This window comes from Marmota monax, unplaced genomic scaffold (genome assembly GCF_021218885.2).
Source record: "Marmota monax isolate L192 unplaced genomic scaffold, Marmota_monax_Labrador192_F-V1.1 WCK01_AAM20220418_F8-fsc00528, whole genome shotgun sequence".
Taxonomy (NCBI): Eukaryota; Metazoa; Chordata; class Mammalia; order Rodentia; family Sciuridae; genus Marmota; species Marmota monax.
The window spans coordinates 301,693-319,297 of record NW_026694026.1 but is presented as its reverse complement, the minus strand read 5'-3'; the positions used below and the strand labels follow the sequence as shown (position 1 = coordinate 319,297).

The following is a 17,605-nucleotide window of genomic DNA, read 5'->3' as shown; positions in this document are numbered from 1 at the left end:
TCCAACATGCAGGGGTGGCAGGGAAGGAGGAGGACCAGAGCAGAAGCTTAACTAAGAAATCTGAGAGCCTGTAAGTGACCTGAGTTTAGGCAAAAGTTCTTGCACAAGTGTCAGGCAAGTTGTTACAAATGCTACCTCTGAATTGCCCCCAGACCATTTCTATATCCCTAGCATTACACCAAGCCCTCTTCACATGCATTGTCTAATTTAATTCCCAAACTTACCCAGTGAGGCAAGTAGTAGCACCCTCATCTTATGGAAAGCAATCAAAGGAGTTAAGAACTTGCCCAAGGTGACATACCTAGTGATGGGGCCCTGAGACTAACTGTGGCCTGAGGCTACATTCCAATTCATGTTGCAAGTTACATTCTAAGATGCTCCTATGGACTTAAACCATAGCAGCCTTATCTGAAACCAGACTTCATGACAGGTGTCTCGCAGGTGGTGGTACAGATGGATACACATACTTCTTACACTAGGGGGTAGGGCTACAGTTTGGATCTGGGATGTCCCTCAAAGGCCCATGTGTTAAAGGCTTGGTCCCCAGCCTGTGGCACTGTTGGAAGGCAATGGAAACAGGTAAGAGGTGGGCACTAGTGGGAGGTTTAAGTCATTGGGGCATAACCTTGAGGGGATAGTGGGATGCTAGTCTTTTCTCATCTCCCTTTACTTCCTGGTACCATGAGGTAAATAGTTTCCCCCACCACCCACATACTCTCACTATATGATGAGTCACCTCAGATCCAAAAGCAATGGGACCAATTAACCATAGACTGAAATCTCCCAAAGTGGAAACCATAATAAACCTTTCCTCTTTTTAAACTAATTATCTCAGGTATTTTGTTACAATAATGCAAAGTTAACTAACACAAGTAGCTTTAAGAAGTTAAGGCTCTTAATGCCAAAAAGTATACCTGGGGGCTGGAGCTGTAGCTCAGTGGCAGAGAGCTTGCCTCCTTTGTGTGAGGCACTGGGTTCAATCCTTAGCACCATATAAAAAAATAAACAAATAAAATAAAGGCATTCTGTCCATCTACAACTACAAAAAAATTTAAAAATGTATATATATACCTGGGTAAAGGGGAACAGAGTTTGGTTTCCCAAGGACAAACACATTTAGGACTTCATCTACCCAGATATATGTGCTTCTCTCAAGGTCATATGCAATAGAAATGGGCCTTGATTTTATAGGAATCAGAGTCTCATAGTTGCCTGTTCTTCGATCCAGGAAACCAAGCTCTTGATCTCTTGCTATAAGAATTTTAATACCATCATCTGAAAACAAAAGACAATAGAGATGAAGCTTTTTGCCTCACACATTTCCCTTTAAAGATTTATCCCATCTCTCATGCCCCAAATCTACCTATTCCTAAACTCTGGACTAAGTATTTAGAGATCTAGTGGGTCACCTTGGTGCTCCCTCCCTCCTCTGAACTCTAATACATTGAAACTAACCTTGAGAACTTCACTGCCTTATTGGATTTCAGATTCAGTTCCTCTTCTCTCACCTTGTACCAGATTTGGCAGAAGTTCTGTCCAAGTCTGGTACATAGTAGTCAAATGTAATTTAGTGTTTTATCTCTAAAGAACAGGGCAAGTCAAGACTATGTGTTGGGTCTGTAGAATACTCCATAGTAGACTGTGGAGTAACCAAGTTAGTTAATACAATTGACACTCAGGTTGGGGAATGAATGGTATAATGGTAGCTCCTTTTTGGAAATAATGGAGTCATCTCTAGTACTAGACTTAAAAATGAATTCTCTATGTCACTTTCCCCTGCAATTACTGCTAAGAATAGCACAGGAGCTAGGCTTTGCTTCTGGTATTGAAACTCACCTGTAACTCGACATTCAGTCCCATTGTTCAGTTGGTAACCTTGAATACAGTCACAGGAGTAAGAGCCTGGTGTATTGTGACATAGCTGGCCACAAGGACTGAACACCATAGAGCATTCATCTATATCTGATGACAGAGGGTCATAAGTTAGAGGCAATCCAGGAACAAGCTCTGCAGTATTTTTGCCCTTTGGAGCCACTTTCCAGATGCTACCTGGTTGGGCATTTGGTGGAAATCATTGTTCCAGGCCCTAGAATAGTCCACGCTGGCCACCAATGATTTCCCACCTACATTAATACAATTTAGGAAATTTCAACATTGGGACCACAAACGTTTGACTACAGAATACTGTTATCCTAGCAATGTTCCTGAGGTACCATTTGAGAATGACAAGTGTTACATCCTGGAGTTCACTGCTAGCACCATGGGAAATGCTTAAGCCTCACAGGTCTAACTGGCGAAATTTAGTTATGGTGCAATAGTATCTCAATGCCTAATGGCTGGGACCCATTAGAGCTGAAATCACAAAATCAGGAGAGATTCATTTCTTTATTTTGTAAGCAAGAAGGAAAATGGTTCCTTGGCAGAATTGATGCAAAAACGTTATTGCTCCAAACCCACCGGGTCCTAAAGTAGAATAATGTTTTCCCATCATGCCAGAAGAATAAGCAACAGTCAGGCTCAAGGGCCATCCAAGTCCTATAGTGGGCTGGAAACCCAAGAAGGGTACTCCAGGGGCTCGGGGATGGGGGCACAAAACCCAGACACTTCTAAGAGCCATGACCAGATGCTGATTTCATATTTCTAATGATGAATTAATCTGTTAAATTATCTCCTGAATTAGTAAATTGAATTTAATGATTAAATTTTAACATTAATAAATTGAAAATCTAATAGAGTTATAACAATCATGAATGAATTGCTAATACAAAAGCCTTTATACTCTCTAAAAAATACTATTTAATACTAATAAACCAGTCTTTTCTCTTGTAGCCTTCCCAAGTGGGTAGAGCTACAGGAAGGTACAGTCATGGAGAGAGGGCACTATTGAGTAGGGATCATTGACCAGGTTTAGGGTGGAAGGGCTGATTAATCCCTCAGTCCAGAGCACCAAAACAATAGATCCTTTACCCTTCCAATCACATTTTATCCTAAAGCGTTATCTTTATTTTTGTAGACAGGTGCTATAGGGTAATAGTCATAATCTTTTAAATTATTACTGAATAATGAAGGTATATGAAATTTATTTTAGCTATTGTGGCACCATAATCCCATTTACAAAGAGAAGAAATGAGTCTTCTCCAGTGACTTGGAGAAGGTCAACCAGCAGGAACAAGCAAGGGTAAACATACAATGGGCTGGAATTTCAGATTCTGTCTTGAAACCCATGCTATGGACCTTAGGCATGACTGTAAAATGACAAGCATATTTATTCTGTGACAGAAATCCTCTAAGCTCCACAGGGAAAGAACATTAAGTTTAACACTTTCTTGTTTGGCATCAGATGCCCTGCAATTCCCACAAAAGAGACATTAACAAGCACTGGCAAGAACGTGGAGAAACTGGAACCCTGTGCACTACTGGTGGTGCATCCACTGTGGAAAAACAGTTTGAGGACTCCTCAAAAAATCAAACAAGTATACATGATCCAGTTATAGTCCACTTTCTGGTATATACCCAGCAAATGGAATTATCACACAGATATTTGCGTATCACGTTCTGCTAAGAGCCAAGTATATGATGCATGGCATTTTTGGTCGAAAGGTGACGCCAGCTAGCCATTGAGATGATATGATTATGTTAAGATTTGCATTCATATGGATATTGGATTCCTGCTGTTCACCTAGGCTGGCTACAGGACTCCTGGAGAGTTTCCATTGGTTGGGGAAGTACAGTAGGAGGGAGTTCCGGGGGAGGAGTGCTCGCTGCGGTTCCGAGAGGTGGCCGCGTGGGTGGATAAAAAAATCTTCCCGGGCGCGTACCGGACATTGGAGGCAGTTTCAAAAACTAAAGTTTGTTCCTGCTTGAGTGGCTCGTGATTTTTGTGCCCAGCCAGACTGCGGCAACGTTCATACAGTATTCTTTGCAACAGTCAAAAGGAAGAAACAACTACTGGTGATTATCTACCAGTAGTCGGACACCATATGTAGTATATGTGTATTCAGCCTTAAAAAGGACAGATATCCTGATGCATGCTATTGACATACGTTATAACATGGATGAACCCTAAAGTCATTATGCTCCACGGGATAAGACAAACACAAAAGCACAATTACTATATGATTCTCCCTATGAGAGGTATCTAGAATGGACAAATTAGGTATCTAGAATGGACAAGTTAGTTACCAGGGAATAGGGGGAGGGGAGTTGTTGTTTAACGGGGATGGTCTCTACTGGGGATGATAAGCAGCTCAGGAAATCCGAGATGGTAATGGTTGCACAACATGGTGCACGTATACAACAGCATATGTTTGAAAATCACATGGTACATTTAAGAATGGTTAAAATGGCAAAATTTACATTAAATGCATTTTACTGCATTAAAAAAATGTTTTAAAAAGTTGATTCAAACCAGTTCTGACCTGCACAGCTCTGCCCGTCGGGCTGCAACCACCATCCTGCCCTGCAGGAACACCGGACACCCCAGTGTGTGTCACTGCACTGGCCTTCACAGCCACCGTTCATCACAGAGCAGTTTTTACCTGGTGGAGACAGGAAGTAGTTCAAACAGTTGAATGCTGAACCAATATTTATAAACTGTGTTGTGCACATACCTTCTAGGCCTGGTTGAGCAAGTGATGACCAGTTGTGACTGACCTTTGACCCTGCCCTCTGACCCTGCCCTCTGGCCTAGGAACATGGACCCTTCAGAGAGGAGTGTGGAAGAGCAAAAGATAGGAATCCCAGGAGCCAGGGAGCAGGAATTTCTTTCCAGGCCAACAGTGTGAATGATTTCAAGTGCTGGTGTTATTTATTATTCTTGCTCAGGGAACCAGAGACCTCTTATCAATGATTTTTTGGAATGCATGAGTCCGTGAGACCCCTACCTCAGGAAGTGATATACTGGCTTATGAATCCTATTGAATTATCATCCATGTACAACCAGAAGCCTATACTTTGTCCCACTGTTTATGCTTTTAGCATCTTTTAAAATTTATTGGTTCTTTTTAGTTATACATGATAGTAGAACTCATTTTGATACAATTATGCAAGCATGGACTAGATCTCATTCGAGTTAGGACCCCATTCTTGTAGATGTACATTTTGGTGGGACCCACTGTGACGTTTTCATATATGTGTATAGGAAAATCGTGTCAGATTCATTCCACTTTCCTGTTCCTATTCTCCCTCCTTTCCTTCCATTACCCATTGTCTAATCTACTGAACTTCTCCCCCGCCTTTAACATCTCTAATCCATTTTCCTTTAGTACAAAATTTGTTTGGCAGAATTTTACAGTACTAAAGAGGTTTTGTCATATATATGTAAGACCATATTTGGGAAGTAACTAGGAGACAGATGACAAAAAGACTTGGAGAGAGACTCCCACATTCTCCTTTCCCTGGGAACCTGAACCACAGTGATTCTTGTGGTGAGAACCAGGACTTGTTCTCAAGTCAAAGCTGCTTCTCAGTAGCCACAGGAGTCCAGTCTCCATTAAATCCTTAGAGAATTTTATGTTTTTGTCTTAAACAAAATGATCTGGTTCTCAATCAGCAAGACATGTGCCAAATGGTTAACTTGTCTTCTACAGGTTTGTCATTTTCTTTGTACTCAATTTGCAAAGTTGACTTGAGTCTTAAAAAATCCCTAAGCATAAAAAAAAACTGGACTAGTTGATTATATACAAGTAGTTGTGTGCCCTGGGGTCTTCCAGGGAGGGGTCCTTGTAGCAGAATCTCTGCATCAGTCTGGTTTGAGAACACCACTATAGATATTTAAGCCTAAATTGAATGTGTGGGCCTTGTTCTCATAACAAAGCTACAGACATTCAAAGACATAATCTTGGCTTTCTACCAGAATTTCAAAAGCAATACAGTTAGAAGTGTTTAGCTAAAGCTACAAAATGAGAATTAGCCCTCAAAGTTTGATAGCTTAGATAATATATGCTCACACTTGAAAGACCAAAGCCAGGGGCTATAACTGATAAAAGGATCCATCCTTGATACGTGTGAGATTTAGTCCAAGCAGCCTCTCAAAGAGTAGACCTCCATGGTAACTATCGCAGGTCCGCTGTTTAAGCCTATTTCCCACCTCCCACCTTAAGCTAAGCAACTGGTTTCTTACCACATGTGGTGGGTTCATCGGTGCCATCTGCACAGTCTGCTTCCCCATCACACATCAGAGATTCTGGGATGCATCTCCCTTCATCACATCCAACCAGGCCTTCTGGACAGGAAGCTGTGTAGGAAGTGAAGCATATTTTTTTTTCATTGAGACTCACAGGGAATGGTAGAAACAGACAATTCTTTCATGGGTAAAGGGGTAATATTTCTATAACCTAAGACAATTCTAGGTAAGAAAGTTTTATCTTTGCAAATAGAATTTTTTTTCTATTTAAATAGAATTAAAACTTTAGATTTCATCATGAAGATGTTAAGACACCTGGGCAGTAGATGGAATTAGCATTAAACTGATTATCCTAGTTTTAAATAGTTACAAATGAAGTAGTGTTAGAGTTGGTCAACACTTGACCTAAAAGAAGTATTCTATTTATGAGATTGATTTATACTTTATCATAAAAATATTAGAATATATTAGATATTAGAGTATAATAGATATATAGATATTATAGGTTTAATGCTAGAAAAAAAATTAACTGGGATTGTGGTTCACCAAGAAGTCAGGAACAACTACAATGTGTATGTGAGGTCCAGAAGAGAAATGTAGTACTTGTCTTTGGGGATTTACCACCCTTAAGGAGGAATTTTTCCCTCCTACATTGGCTGCACAAGGCTGAGAGTCATCTGTCAGCTTTCCATGGGTTGGGCCATAACTGAATAGTGGGAAGATTCCAGGCAATGCTCAGAGCATCCATCCCTCACAAAAGTTTCTATTCAAGCACTGTTTTACATTTCCGCAGATAACTACATGTTGGTTACTGCTAGGAAGAAGCATCCTGTTTTTAGATATAGGATGCAGCCTCAGTTGTAGGGATTAAAATGCAATTTGCATAAAGCAACCCACATAGTACATCTGTCCTTGAGACACACGTGGGGAAGCAAGGCTCACCACAGACGTGCTCATCTGAGGAGTCGCCACACTGGTCGATGCCATCGCACCTCCAGCTGTCCATCACACACACCTTGTTCTGGCACTGCCACTGCCCAGCCAGACAATGGCTCTGGGGGCAGTGTGCTCTGTCGGACCCTTCTGCACAGTCCTGATGGAGATCGCAGAGTTCCCCAGCATCCAGGCACCGAGACTTTCCTGGACACTGGACTTTATGGTCTGGACATGCTGTCACCTTCACGTCTGAAAGGCAGGAGTTGGCTTGGTGAGGCCGAACCAGTGTTCTATGGATCTGCTTCTCCACTGTACCTATGGGTTGCTCATGGGACTTGGTCTACAGAACTCTGAGAACTAAAAGAGACGCCAACCATTGGAGACACAGTCACAATTTTGTACAACTGAAGTTTCACCCCAAAGAAGTTTTCAAAATGTCAATGAAGCTCATAATCACTTTCATTTTGAAAAAAAATAGAGAGACTCAGGTTAAAAACTCTCTTATAATACCAGAGACAATATCTATATTTAGCACATATGGCATACAGATGTTTAACGACTTCTTTATTTCATTTAATACTATATCGATAAATACTGCTAATGAACAGAGAAGATGAGAGAACATTAAAAATGTGTTCTACCCACCACAATCAACCTCATCGGAGCCATCCAAGCAGTCCCCAGCACCATCACAAAGCCAACTGACAGAAATGCACCTCCCATCGTCACACTGCCAGGCTTGTGGATGTCCACGGCATGCTTCCTCTGCAACCAGGGGTGGTGTTCAAGAAGAGGTGCAAAGGAAGATGAATTTGTCAAGATAGTGGCCGTTTTTAAATTGGGGTTTCATGGTGAGCAGCCCAGCCTAAGTCCTTAGCCCACTTCCTTAGCTTGAGTCCTTGCCAGAAAAAAATAACATAAGCAAAATAGAAGTACAGGGAAAATTGGCCTGAAATTGTATAATTCTACCCTGACTCCACCTCTTATTCAGCCCCACATTACCATACCTCTATAAATATTAACACCCCAGACCAGAGGGCTGTTGTCTCTCCCTCTGGGGAGAGCCAGCATTCTCCATTGAAGGTGTGCTCATTGCTTTACTCTGAGATAGCCTGCATTCTCCCCTAAATGTGCCTCTGCTTTCCTAAATAAACCCGTCTGCTGTCTGTCTGGTGTGTGCTGAAATTCTTTTTCTGCCATGTACACCAAAGACCCTATTCATCCAGGAACACCCCTACAGTGATATAAGGATCCCCAACCCTCAAGGGATGTGGTGGCATATGCCTGTAATCCCAGGGGACTTGGAAAGCTGTGGCAAGAGGATTCCAAGTTCGAGGCCAGCCTCAGCAACTTATCAAGGACTTAGTAAGACCCTGTTTCAAAAAATAAAAGGGCTGGGTATGTAGCTCAGAGGTAAAGTGCCCCTGGGTTCAATCCCCGGTCACCCAAAAACCAACCAAACAAAACCCCCAACCCTCTTCTGCCCTTCTGAGTTCTCAGACCCAGAGACTCAACCCCCTCTGGTTCCCTCTGCCCAGGAGCTCCCTTGCCTCCTCCTCTTTCTGTGCTGTGGCTCCACACCTCTATCTCTGAAGCACTCCCTTTTTGCATATAGCCTGTACTGCACCACCCCCCAAAAATGCATTGCTACTGAGAAAAATAAACAAATTTGGGTTTCATATCATGTATTAAATTAGAGAAGGAATAATTACCAATTTGCCACTGGAGTCAACCCTGAATTTGCTTGTCCTTTTTTCCCAAGATATACTTGTCCCTTACCAAGGGACAACTGCCCAGCAAACTAATAAGGTTTATCCTTCACACCATCCTGCTAGAACACAGTTGCCCAGCAAATCTTTCTGTGACAATGGAAACGTTTTGTGTCTGTTCTGTCACATGTCACTAGTCACATGTGACTACTGGGCACTTGAAATGCACAAGTGGGCTGTGGGTATGGCTTGGTGACAGAGCGCTTGCCTAGCATGTGCAAGGCCCTGGGTTCCCTCCCCAATACTGAAAAGAAAGCGGCTAATATAATACAATTGAGTTTTATTTAAATTTTGTACATTTTAATAAATTTAAGTCCCCATAGGTGGCTAGTGGCCAGCGCAGCTAAAGATCTAAGAAAATCTAGAAACTGTTGGTTCCTTCAAATATTTCCATCTAAGTATGCCTACTGGCAGCAAGTAAACCTAGAGAGTTAAGGTAAAATTAAAAAGCATGGTGGGGCATAGAACAAAGCATTTCTGTAAGCCAAAAAGTTTCTTTCTATCTGTAATATTATGTGGTTGCTAGCTATTCTGTTTTGGGGGAGATATTTTTGTTGTTGTGTTACTGTGCATGTGGTGTTAGGGATTGAACACAGAGCTTTGCACAACTCAGAGCTTTGCACAACTCAGAGCTTTGCACATGCTAAACTCACTCTACCACTGAGCTAGTTCCCCAATTCTAATATCAAATATTCATGTTAAGTTAGCTGTAGTAACTGACCAGGAATATGCAGGCAGGGTAAAGAAAAGGGATGCGGTACTCACCAAGTACCTTGGGGTTTTTGATTTTTTCCTGAGGACTTTTTTCCCTTCCACAATCACAATACAAGGATGTATATAAGTCACCTACTAAGAAGTTTCCCACATATACTGGTGTTCAGGTGACCCTTCTGGAGCTTTGAGCACTTTGAACACAGAATACTTGAGCTTCATTTCAGCATGATATTTGCAAAGTGGCTGATGTGACTATTGGTTTTGTAGTATTCTTTATGATGGTCAATTTGCAAAGTGGCTTTTTCATTGAACAAAGTCTCTAAACTTAGAAAGTTGAACTAACTGATTATATTCCAAACAAATTATGTGTCCCAGGGTCTTCAAGGGTTTCCTAAAGATAAACCACAGGATTACTCTAACTTTTGTATGTGGTTAAGTCTAAGTTGAAGGTGCGAACCTTATTCTGACAATCTCAAGACACATCCCAGGCTCTCCCTGGGAAAGCCTACAACAATCCAAAGAATTCACCATGTCTGCCTACCCTTTAAGATGCTGAAAACCACGAGAATGGACACTTGACAATCTAGCACAAATCGAGTATCCTTTATCTGAAATGCTTGGAACTAGAAGTGTTTCAGATTTGGGATTTTTTAAAAAATCTTAAGAATATTTACATAATAATAGATATGCATAATAATATTCATAATAATAGATCTTGGAGGTGGAACCCAAATCTAAACACAAAATTCATTTATGTTTCATATACACTTCATACGTATAATCTGAAGATTATTATATACAGTTATCTTTAGTGCCTTTGCATTTTGACTATGAGCCACAATACAAAGTCAGGTGTAGAATTTTCCACTTACAGTGTTGTGTTTGTGCTCAAGAAGTTTTAGATTCTAGAGCATTTGGGGGTTTTCAGATTAGGGATATACAACCTGCACTTGGCAATCAGGGTCAAGTTCACGATTGAGTCTTGAGAAGCACTTACCACACTGTTCGTCAGTTCCATCTGCGCACTCTTGCTCACCATTGCAGAGCCAGGCCACAGGAATGCACTTTCCACCACATGCAGCTTGCCGCGTATTGTTACACTCTGCTTCATCTGCATTAGATGATCAAGAAAAAGAGCCATGAGAGTTTCTGGCTCCCTTGGGTACAAGGGAGCACCTTGTCATGATAAAAAGCAGTAAGGGGTCATTTGGGAAGGTCTTCCTTCACCTCATTTTCAGGAAAACACCAGGGGAACTTAGTACCCCAAAGCCCCATGTGGGTTCACCAGTGAACTTCCAGGGAACCAGCTCTTTCTGGGGTCATGGAGTTGTTGCTGGAGGCTTTCTGTGTGCCTCCTTGTTTCCCTGTTAGAAAGAAGCGACTCACATTTGTGCACCCAGAGACATGAGGATGGTGCTTTCAGCTCTGGTTGAATCCCAAAGCCTTGGAGAAGGAATACTTACAAGTTTAGGCTCCAAGTATTTGAGATGTACAGACACATCTTAAAATAACATTAGAATTTTTGATCCTACATAATATCTTTAGCATGCCTCTAATAGCCAGGATATAAATAATTTTCAGTTATTTGCAAGAGTGATTCATATTGTTCTATTCAAGCCGTGAACCTGTGTTTTTTTTACCTTTCCAAAATGATTGATGTTAAAAAATAAGCCAGATACTGACAGTCCTCAAGGCGAAGCAATAGGAAGCCTAACTGTACTTCATTTACTACAGTGACCTAAGTTTCAGAGAGGAAAATCAATCGATTCCTATAAAGTATAATCCAAATCCTGTACTAGAAGTGTCTGCACCATGTGGAGAAGGCCCAGCCAGTCCTACTCTGGTGACAACTGTACACAGCTATGCCATGGAAGTGGACCACAAAAGGCTCCTGTGCAGATTACTCTTCTTGGGAAGGGACAACGTCCCAGTTCTGACTGGTGTCCCTTTGAGGTAGTGCTTTCCATATAGTTATTCCACATTTGATTTTTAAAGTCTGGAGTATAAAAAGACCAAAAATAAAATACTGAGTAAATATCACTTATCAATGGATAGCAGCTTCTCCACCACCTACTCACATTTCATCCAGCTATCTGGCTTAACTCAAGAACAAAACTATGAAATTCAGACCAGTCGATGTCAGCAACTGCTGCCATGGGAACACAGGCTAAGTCACCAGGCCACCTGGGTTAGAGTTTTGGTTAGATCACCTACTTAATGTGATCTTGGGAGAGTTAATTCCTCTCTTTGGACCTCAGTTTTAATATCTATACAATAAGTACAATAAGGCTAGTAAATAAGTGATCCTAAGAGGAAGATTTAAGGATTAAATGAGCACAAAGCTGCTTGGCACACAGTATACCACGTGCTCATAAAGCATTAATTCTTTTGCTACCTCTTCCAGTAGCTCTTTCCAGAAGGATCTCAATTAGGGTTGCAGTCAACCCTCCAAGATTACCCATCACAGGAGTCAGAACTTGAACAGTATTTTGTCCTGGTGATTCTCAATCTGGGAAACAAAAATGCATAAGGATTCTACATACTATCTGCAGACTGGTCTCAAACCTTACTTTTATCTACATGGGGGCTTGCTGTAATTGCATAAGAAATGTACTTAATACATTTATTTATATATTAAATTCACCATAGCTTTCTCAGTCAATACATTAAGTACAATGATTACATGCTGTTCTAAAACAGACAATAAAGACGCCTTCATAGTAGGTTATGTTGGAAATCACTGTTTTGTTTAAAAAAAAAAAACAAAAAACAAAAGACAAATAACTTTAAATCCTGTTTCAGAAGAGTGCAAGCAGATAAGCCACAGCAGAGATACTGGACCATGTTAACAACAAATTCTGAGGGTTAGAACCTTCCTAGGAGAAAAACAACTGTTGTAAAGTGACACCTCCTCCAAGCTGTCAACAGTACCTTGACGCTGTAAATTAAAATGACTAAATCTGCCTTTCATTCATGGTGGACAATCAGGCATTAACAATCCCACAGGGCAGATGGTTTCATAAATGCTGAACATCTCCTACAGCTGACTACATCATCAGCCACTAGTTTGACCCTTGGGGAACAACGCATTTCTCTGCCACCCTGGACACTCCACTCAGCTCATCTGAGCGTTGGGTCTGCCTACACCTAAGAGACATCAACAAGTACAGCAAGAAATGCACTCCTAAGGCACTTCAGGCCCCATCACCCTTTTCCCTGGGCTGTTTTTTTTTTGGCGTGAAGCGGCTCTTCACGAGGTCCTGACCTCCAAAAAGCTACATTTGTTGCCTGTCACACTAGGGCGCAGGTAAACGGGAGATCAGGGCCAGAAAGTGAATCCCACCCAGCCCGAACATTGAGGAGAAGGATGAGCCCAGAAGCAAAAGTGCCCGCGGCACCCCCAGGGTGGAGAGAGCTCCTTTTCCCTGCTGTGACACCGTTGGAAAAAGACACCGATTTCGCTGGCTGAGCCCACCTCCCCTCTCACCCACCTGCAGGTTTGTAAAGGGCCCTGCGACTCATCCAGGCGGCTACTCCTGAGGCTTAGCCTTGCCCACCTAGGACCTCCTCCATAACTCGCCGCCACCGCACAACGGGGCACCCAGCACCCTACGCTAGGTGCCCCAAGTTCTCTGCTTTCAATTCCTTCGGCATCCATCCCCAAAGCAAGGGACACTTGTACCCTGCGCGGACGGTCCCTTCTGAGGGCATCCCCGCCCGAGAACCTCACTCACCGGCCTCGCTGTCCATCGCGATTAGCACCACTGAAAGCAGAAAAAGAAGCGTAGGGCTCCCCATGGCTGGGCAGGAGACGGGGCGCCTCCGGGCTGGAGCGGCGCTCAGGGTGAAAAGAACCGGCAGGGAGGTGGAGGGAGGCGCGCGGCTGCGCCTGGGGCGGGCTCCACTTCCCGCGCCCGCTGCTCATTGGAACGACTGGGGAGGAGCCATGGAAGGATGGAGCTGGGAATCCGCGGCACTGCCGGGGAACACCTGCCCGGGAAGGACGTGGGCTGCTCCGGAGAACTGCTGCGCCCTCACATTGGTCTCTGTAGCTCTTTAGCGCTGAGAAGCGGCTGGAACTCCGTGTCCCCCACCTGCAACAGGAAAGCCTATTCAGGTCCTGGCTCCTGACAGACTTAGGGGCAAGGAAAGGGAGGGTCAGCGATATTTAGGTACTTATGAATTACCCAGGAATCTTAAAGTGCTCAAGGTCTGCAACAGGACTTTAGATTCTAAACCCATCGCCCTCACAAGTGCTGTCTTTGTTGCTGGTCCTCTCATTTCATGGAAAAGCAAGGGCTTAATAACTCCAAACTGGAGCATCACTGTGGTTGCAGGTCTCTGGTGCTGTTCTCTTGGAAATAATCCCCTCTTACCCCAACCCCCTTCCCAGGGCATCTAGGGAGAATCAGACCTTCCATAACCCAGGGTTTACGATGACAGCTGCCAGAGGCAGCAACCCTGTTTGGTTAATGGTCAGCCAACCAAGAATACAACACAAAAGCCCTGGAGAATACCATTCCCCTTTCAATCTGTATGGCTGAGAGAAGTGGGATGCTTCCAAACACTTGAAGGTGGACTGGAAGATCACATTTGATGAGTCTCAACCAGAGTCAGGCAAAATCCCATAGGGACATAGACTGTAGGGCTGGAAGGACCCTGAGGTCATCTTATTCAAACACTACTATTTATGAACGTGATGAGGGATAATTTTCATGGGCACTGCCCAACCTGTCCCCCTCACTAAGCTAAGCTGTGACACTCCATCTTTCCAGTATGCCAGGAGAGGTGAATGTCAGTTTCTTGGAAAGAACCTGATGGAATTAGAATTTATTATGTTAAATTGGCAAGGAACATTTATATTTTTGGGGAATGAGAGGCAGCAATAAAATACTAGGAAAAAATAGAAACAGAAAACTGAATTGCAAAGTGCCTCCTTAGATTTTATTTGCAACACTGTAGTCCAACAGCTTTCTTTAAAATCATACCTCCTCTTCATTTTCACTGTGGTTCCATCAAACTGCACTTGAAGACTTCAGAATGCCATATGCTCTGAAGTTTCCTTTAAATTCATTATATGCTCTAATTGCATACACCAATTTAAAAGACCTTCTGGTTTTAGCATGATTTGTACTGAAATGTTGATGCTTTGAAGCCAGATTATTGTAGATACCTAATAGCATTCAGTAACATGATAAGAGTCATCAAGAATAATAAGAATGTAGACCTGTTCTCTTCATATGAAGGCATTAAAACTAGTGAAGTAATTAGCTGCATCCCATAGACCTGGATCAAATCTTAACTAAATGAGATTATATACTGTCTTTGTCAGTTTGGGCTGCCATAACAAATGACTTAACCAACAGATGTTTATTTCCTCAGTTTGGGACATTGGAAAGTCTAAGATTAAGGTTTTAGGTAGATTCAGGTTCTGAGAGTTTACTTCTTGGTTCTCAGATGGCTGTCATCTTAGCATGTTCTCACGTGGCAGGTGGTGGGGGCGGAGCAGAAGGAAGGTAACCAAGCTTGCTCTCATGCCTCCAAGGGCACTAGTCCCATAGTAAAGTCTCCACCCTTATGATATAATTACATCACAAAGTCCCCACGTCTGCCGCAGCCCGGCTGGCTGGGCAAAATAACCGGGGTGGAGGGGGGTGGGGGGGGGGTGAAGAGCAACTTGTGTAGATTGATACAGCAGGAGTGGAAGCCATATATTGCAGGACAGGAGCGGTATTTATACATTCCACTCAGCTTATCTAATTAGCATAAACTAGATACATCAGTCAACCAATAAGGAATCTCCACACTTAATGGCTCCCTGGCATTACTTCACAAACCACTCCCTCTGGCAAAATGCCAGGCACCATCCAGACTTGTTTACAGACTCTTACACACTTCCTGTTGAGAGCCACAGCCAAAGGGGCCCCAGCAAACTTCCAGCTGCTGGCTGATGATTGGCTCACAGCGGCCCCAGCAACATCTAGCTGATTGGCTCCTCGGCCCCAGCAACATCTAGCTGATTGGCTCCTCTGCGGTGATGCTCATTGGACTGTTTCCCTGCCCTTTCAGACCTCGGAGCTGCTCATTGGGGGACTTTTTTGGCTCCGCCCACGTGACCCAGCCAATCGGCCTCAAGAGCAGGAGGATTGTGGGAGGTGGAGAGAAGCTTGTGTGGGAGAGAGAGGCTTGTGGAAAGCCGGTGGTGGCAGTTGAGGCTCTGAGGGTTTTTCCTGAGAGACTATTTTGTTTGTTTTGTGTGGTTCTAAAAATAAAGTTAGTTTCTTTTGACAAGTGGCTCCTGATTGTGCCCAGCCAGACTGCGGCATTTGGTGGCTCGCACGGGGAGCGACTGAGGGTAAGTGAACTGCTCGCCCCTGAGGGCAGGGCGAGAGGATGGGTAGCCATTTTAAGATTCTTCTTTTGTTATTTTGTTTCACTTTTGTTTTAAGTTGCCTGTCCCTGGAGATGAGTGAGACGGAAGAAAAACCGCTCACATCTGAGGAAAAACTATTTACGTCTGAGGAACAGATAGGGAGAAAGGACGGATGCCCATGTCAGGAGGACAGAAAGGCTATAATGACTTTTTGTTGTTCCCTTTTTATTTCATTCTGTCTCGGTTTTGTTTGGCGTCATCTTGTTGGGTTGTATTATAGTAGAAATACGGGATCAGAAATTAGTAAAAAACAAACTGAAAGAGTGTTAAGTAAATTGTTAGAGGAAGGAGGCATCCCAGTAAAATCAAGAGCAGTCAGGGCATACGTTGATACAATACAAAAATGTAGCCCATGGCTTTTTAAGGAGGAGTTGTTAAATATATCACAATGGAAACATCATGGTGAAGATTTAAAAAGAATAGAAAAGAAAAGCCCAGGGACTCTGCCAGTTGGCACATTGCCATTGTGGACGTTCATATCTTGTTTGCTTAGTCCAAAGCCTTCAGTTCAGACAATGGTAGAGGAAGGAGAAGACATAATGATTCAAGTAAAAGAGAAGGTCTCTCAAGTTAGTCAGACAGAGAAAGAAAGTGTAAAACAGAAAAAGCCATCAGGGGGAAAGGTACAACAGGAGACTGCTACTAACACCTTTCTATCACCAGAGGGTGTAAGTGTCCAACCAACAGCACCACCTCTACAGGAGACTGATACTAACACCTTTCTATCACCAGAGGGTGTAAGTGTCCAACCAACAGCGCCACCTCCATATGCTGGCAGGCCCCCAACCCCTGCAGTTGATAGTTGGGATCCTGAGACAAGGTCTCAAATATTAACATGCCCTGTATTTGAGGCAGGAGGGCAGCGATTTTACCAAGTTTTAAATTTCAAAACAGTGAAGCAGCTAAAAGAGGCTGTAACAACCTATGGTCCTCAAGCACCCTTCACTGTAAGCTTGGTCGAATCCATTAACAACTTGAACATGACGCCAGCAGATTGGGCTAATATGTGTAAAGCTGTGCTAAATGGAGGACAATACCTGTTATGGAAGGTTGCCAATGAGGAATTTTGCAAGGAGACGGCTAGGCGAAATGCAGCAGCTGGTTATCCTCAGAGAAATCTAGATATGTTGTTAGGAAAGGGACCTTATGAGGATCAGCAGCAACAAATTGCATATGATCCTGGCGTATACGCACAAATTGCTGCAGATGCAATTAAGGCATGGAAGACTTTACAAGGACATGGAGGTTTACAAGGTCAATTATCTAAGGTAATACAAGGAGCTAATGAACCTTATGCTGAATTTGTAGATAGGCTTATTCAAACAGCTACCAGAGTTTTTGGGAATACAGAACAAGCAATGCCATTACTAAAACACCTGGCTTATGAGCAAGCGAATCGTTGGTGCAGAGATATCATTAGACCATGGAAACATGAAGATTTAAACACATATATTAAATTATGTAGAGACATTAATGAACAAGAGCAAGTCGTGGCAGCTGCAGTAAAACAGGCTTTAGATGCCAGAGACATTAATGAACAAGGGCAAATTGTGGCAGCTGCAGTAAAACAGGCTTTAGATGCCAGGCCAAGAACATGCTACAATTGTGAACAAACAGGACATTTTAAAA

The 17,605-nt window shown here is 42.9% G+C and overlaps 1 protein-coding gene across 1 annotated transcript in view; it reads right to left on the bottom strand.

The window, feature by feature from the left end:
• Positions 1-13,445, bottom strand: part of LOC124106456 (putative vitellogenin receptor) — a 29,959-nt gene extending 16,514 nt beyond the window's left edge. The window contains exons 1-8 of the mRNA XM_058585481.1: positions 13,278-13,445; positions 10,541-10,654; positions 7,706-7,825; positions 7,067-7,309; positions 6,122-6,235; positions 4,419-4,538; positions 1,837-1,962; positions 1,072-1,275 (exon numbers count right to left, since the gene is read on the bottom strand). Of these exons, the coding sequence (XP_058441464.1) occupies positions 1,072-1,275; positions 1,837-1,962; positions 4,419-4,538; positions 6,122-6,235; positions 7,067-7,309; positions 7,706-7,825; positions 10,541-10,654; positions 13,278-13,341 (1,105 nt within the window). The 5' untranslated portion in view covers positions 13,342-13,445. The remainder of the gene's footprint in view (positions 1-1,071; positions 1,276-1,836; positions 1,963-4,418; positions 4,539-6,121; positions 6,236-7,066; positions 7,310-7,705; positions 7,826-10,540; positions 10,655-13,277) is intronic.
• Between the last annotated feature and the right edge of the window lie 4,160 nt (positions 13,446-17,605).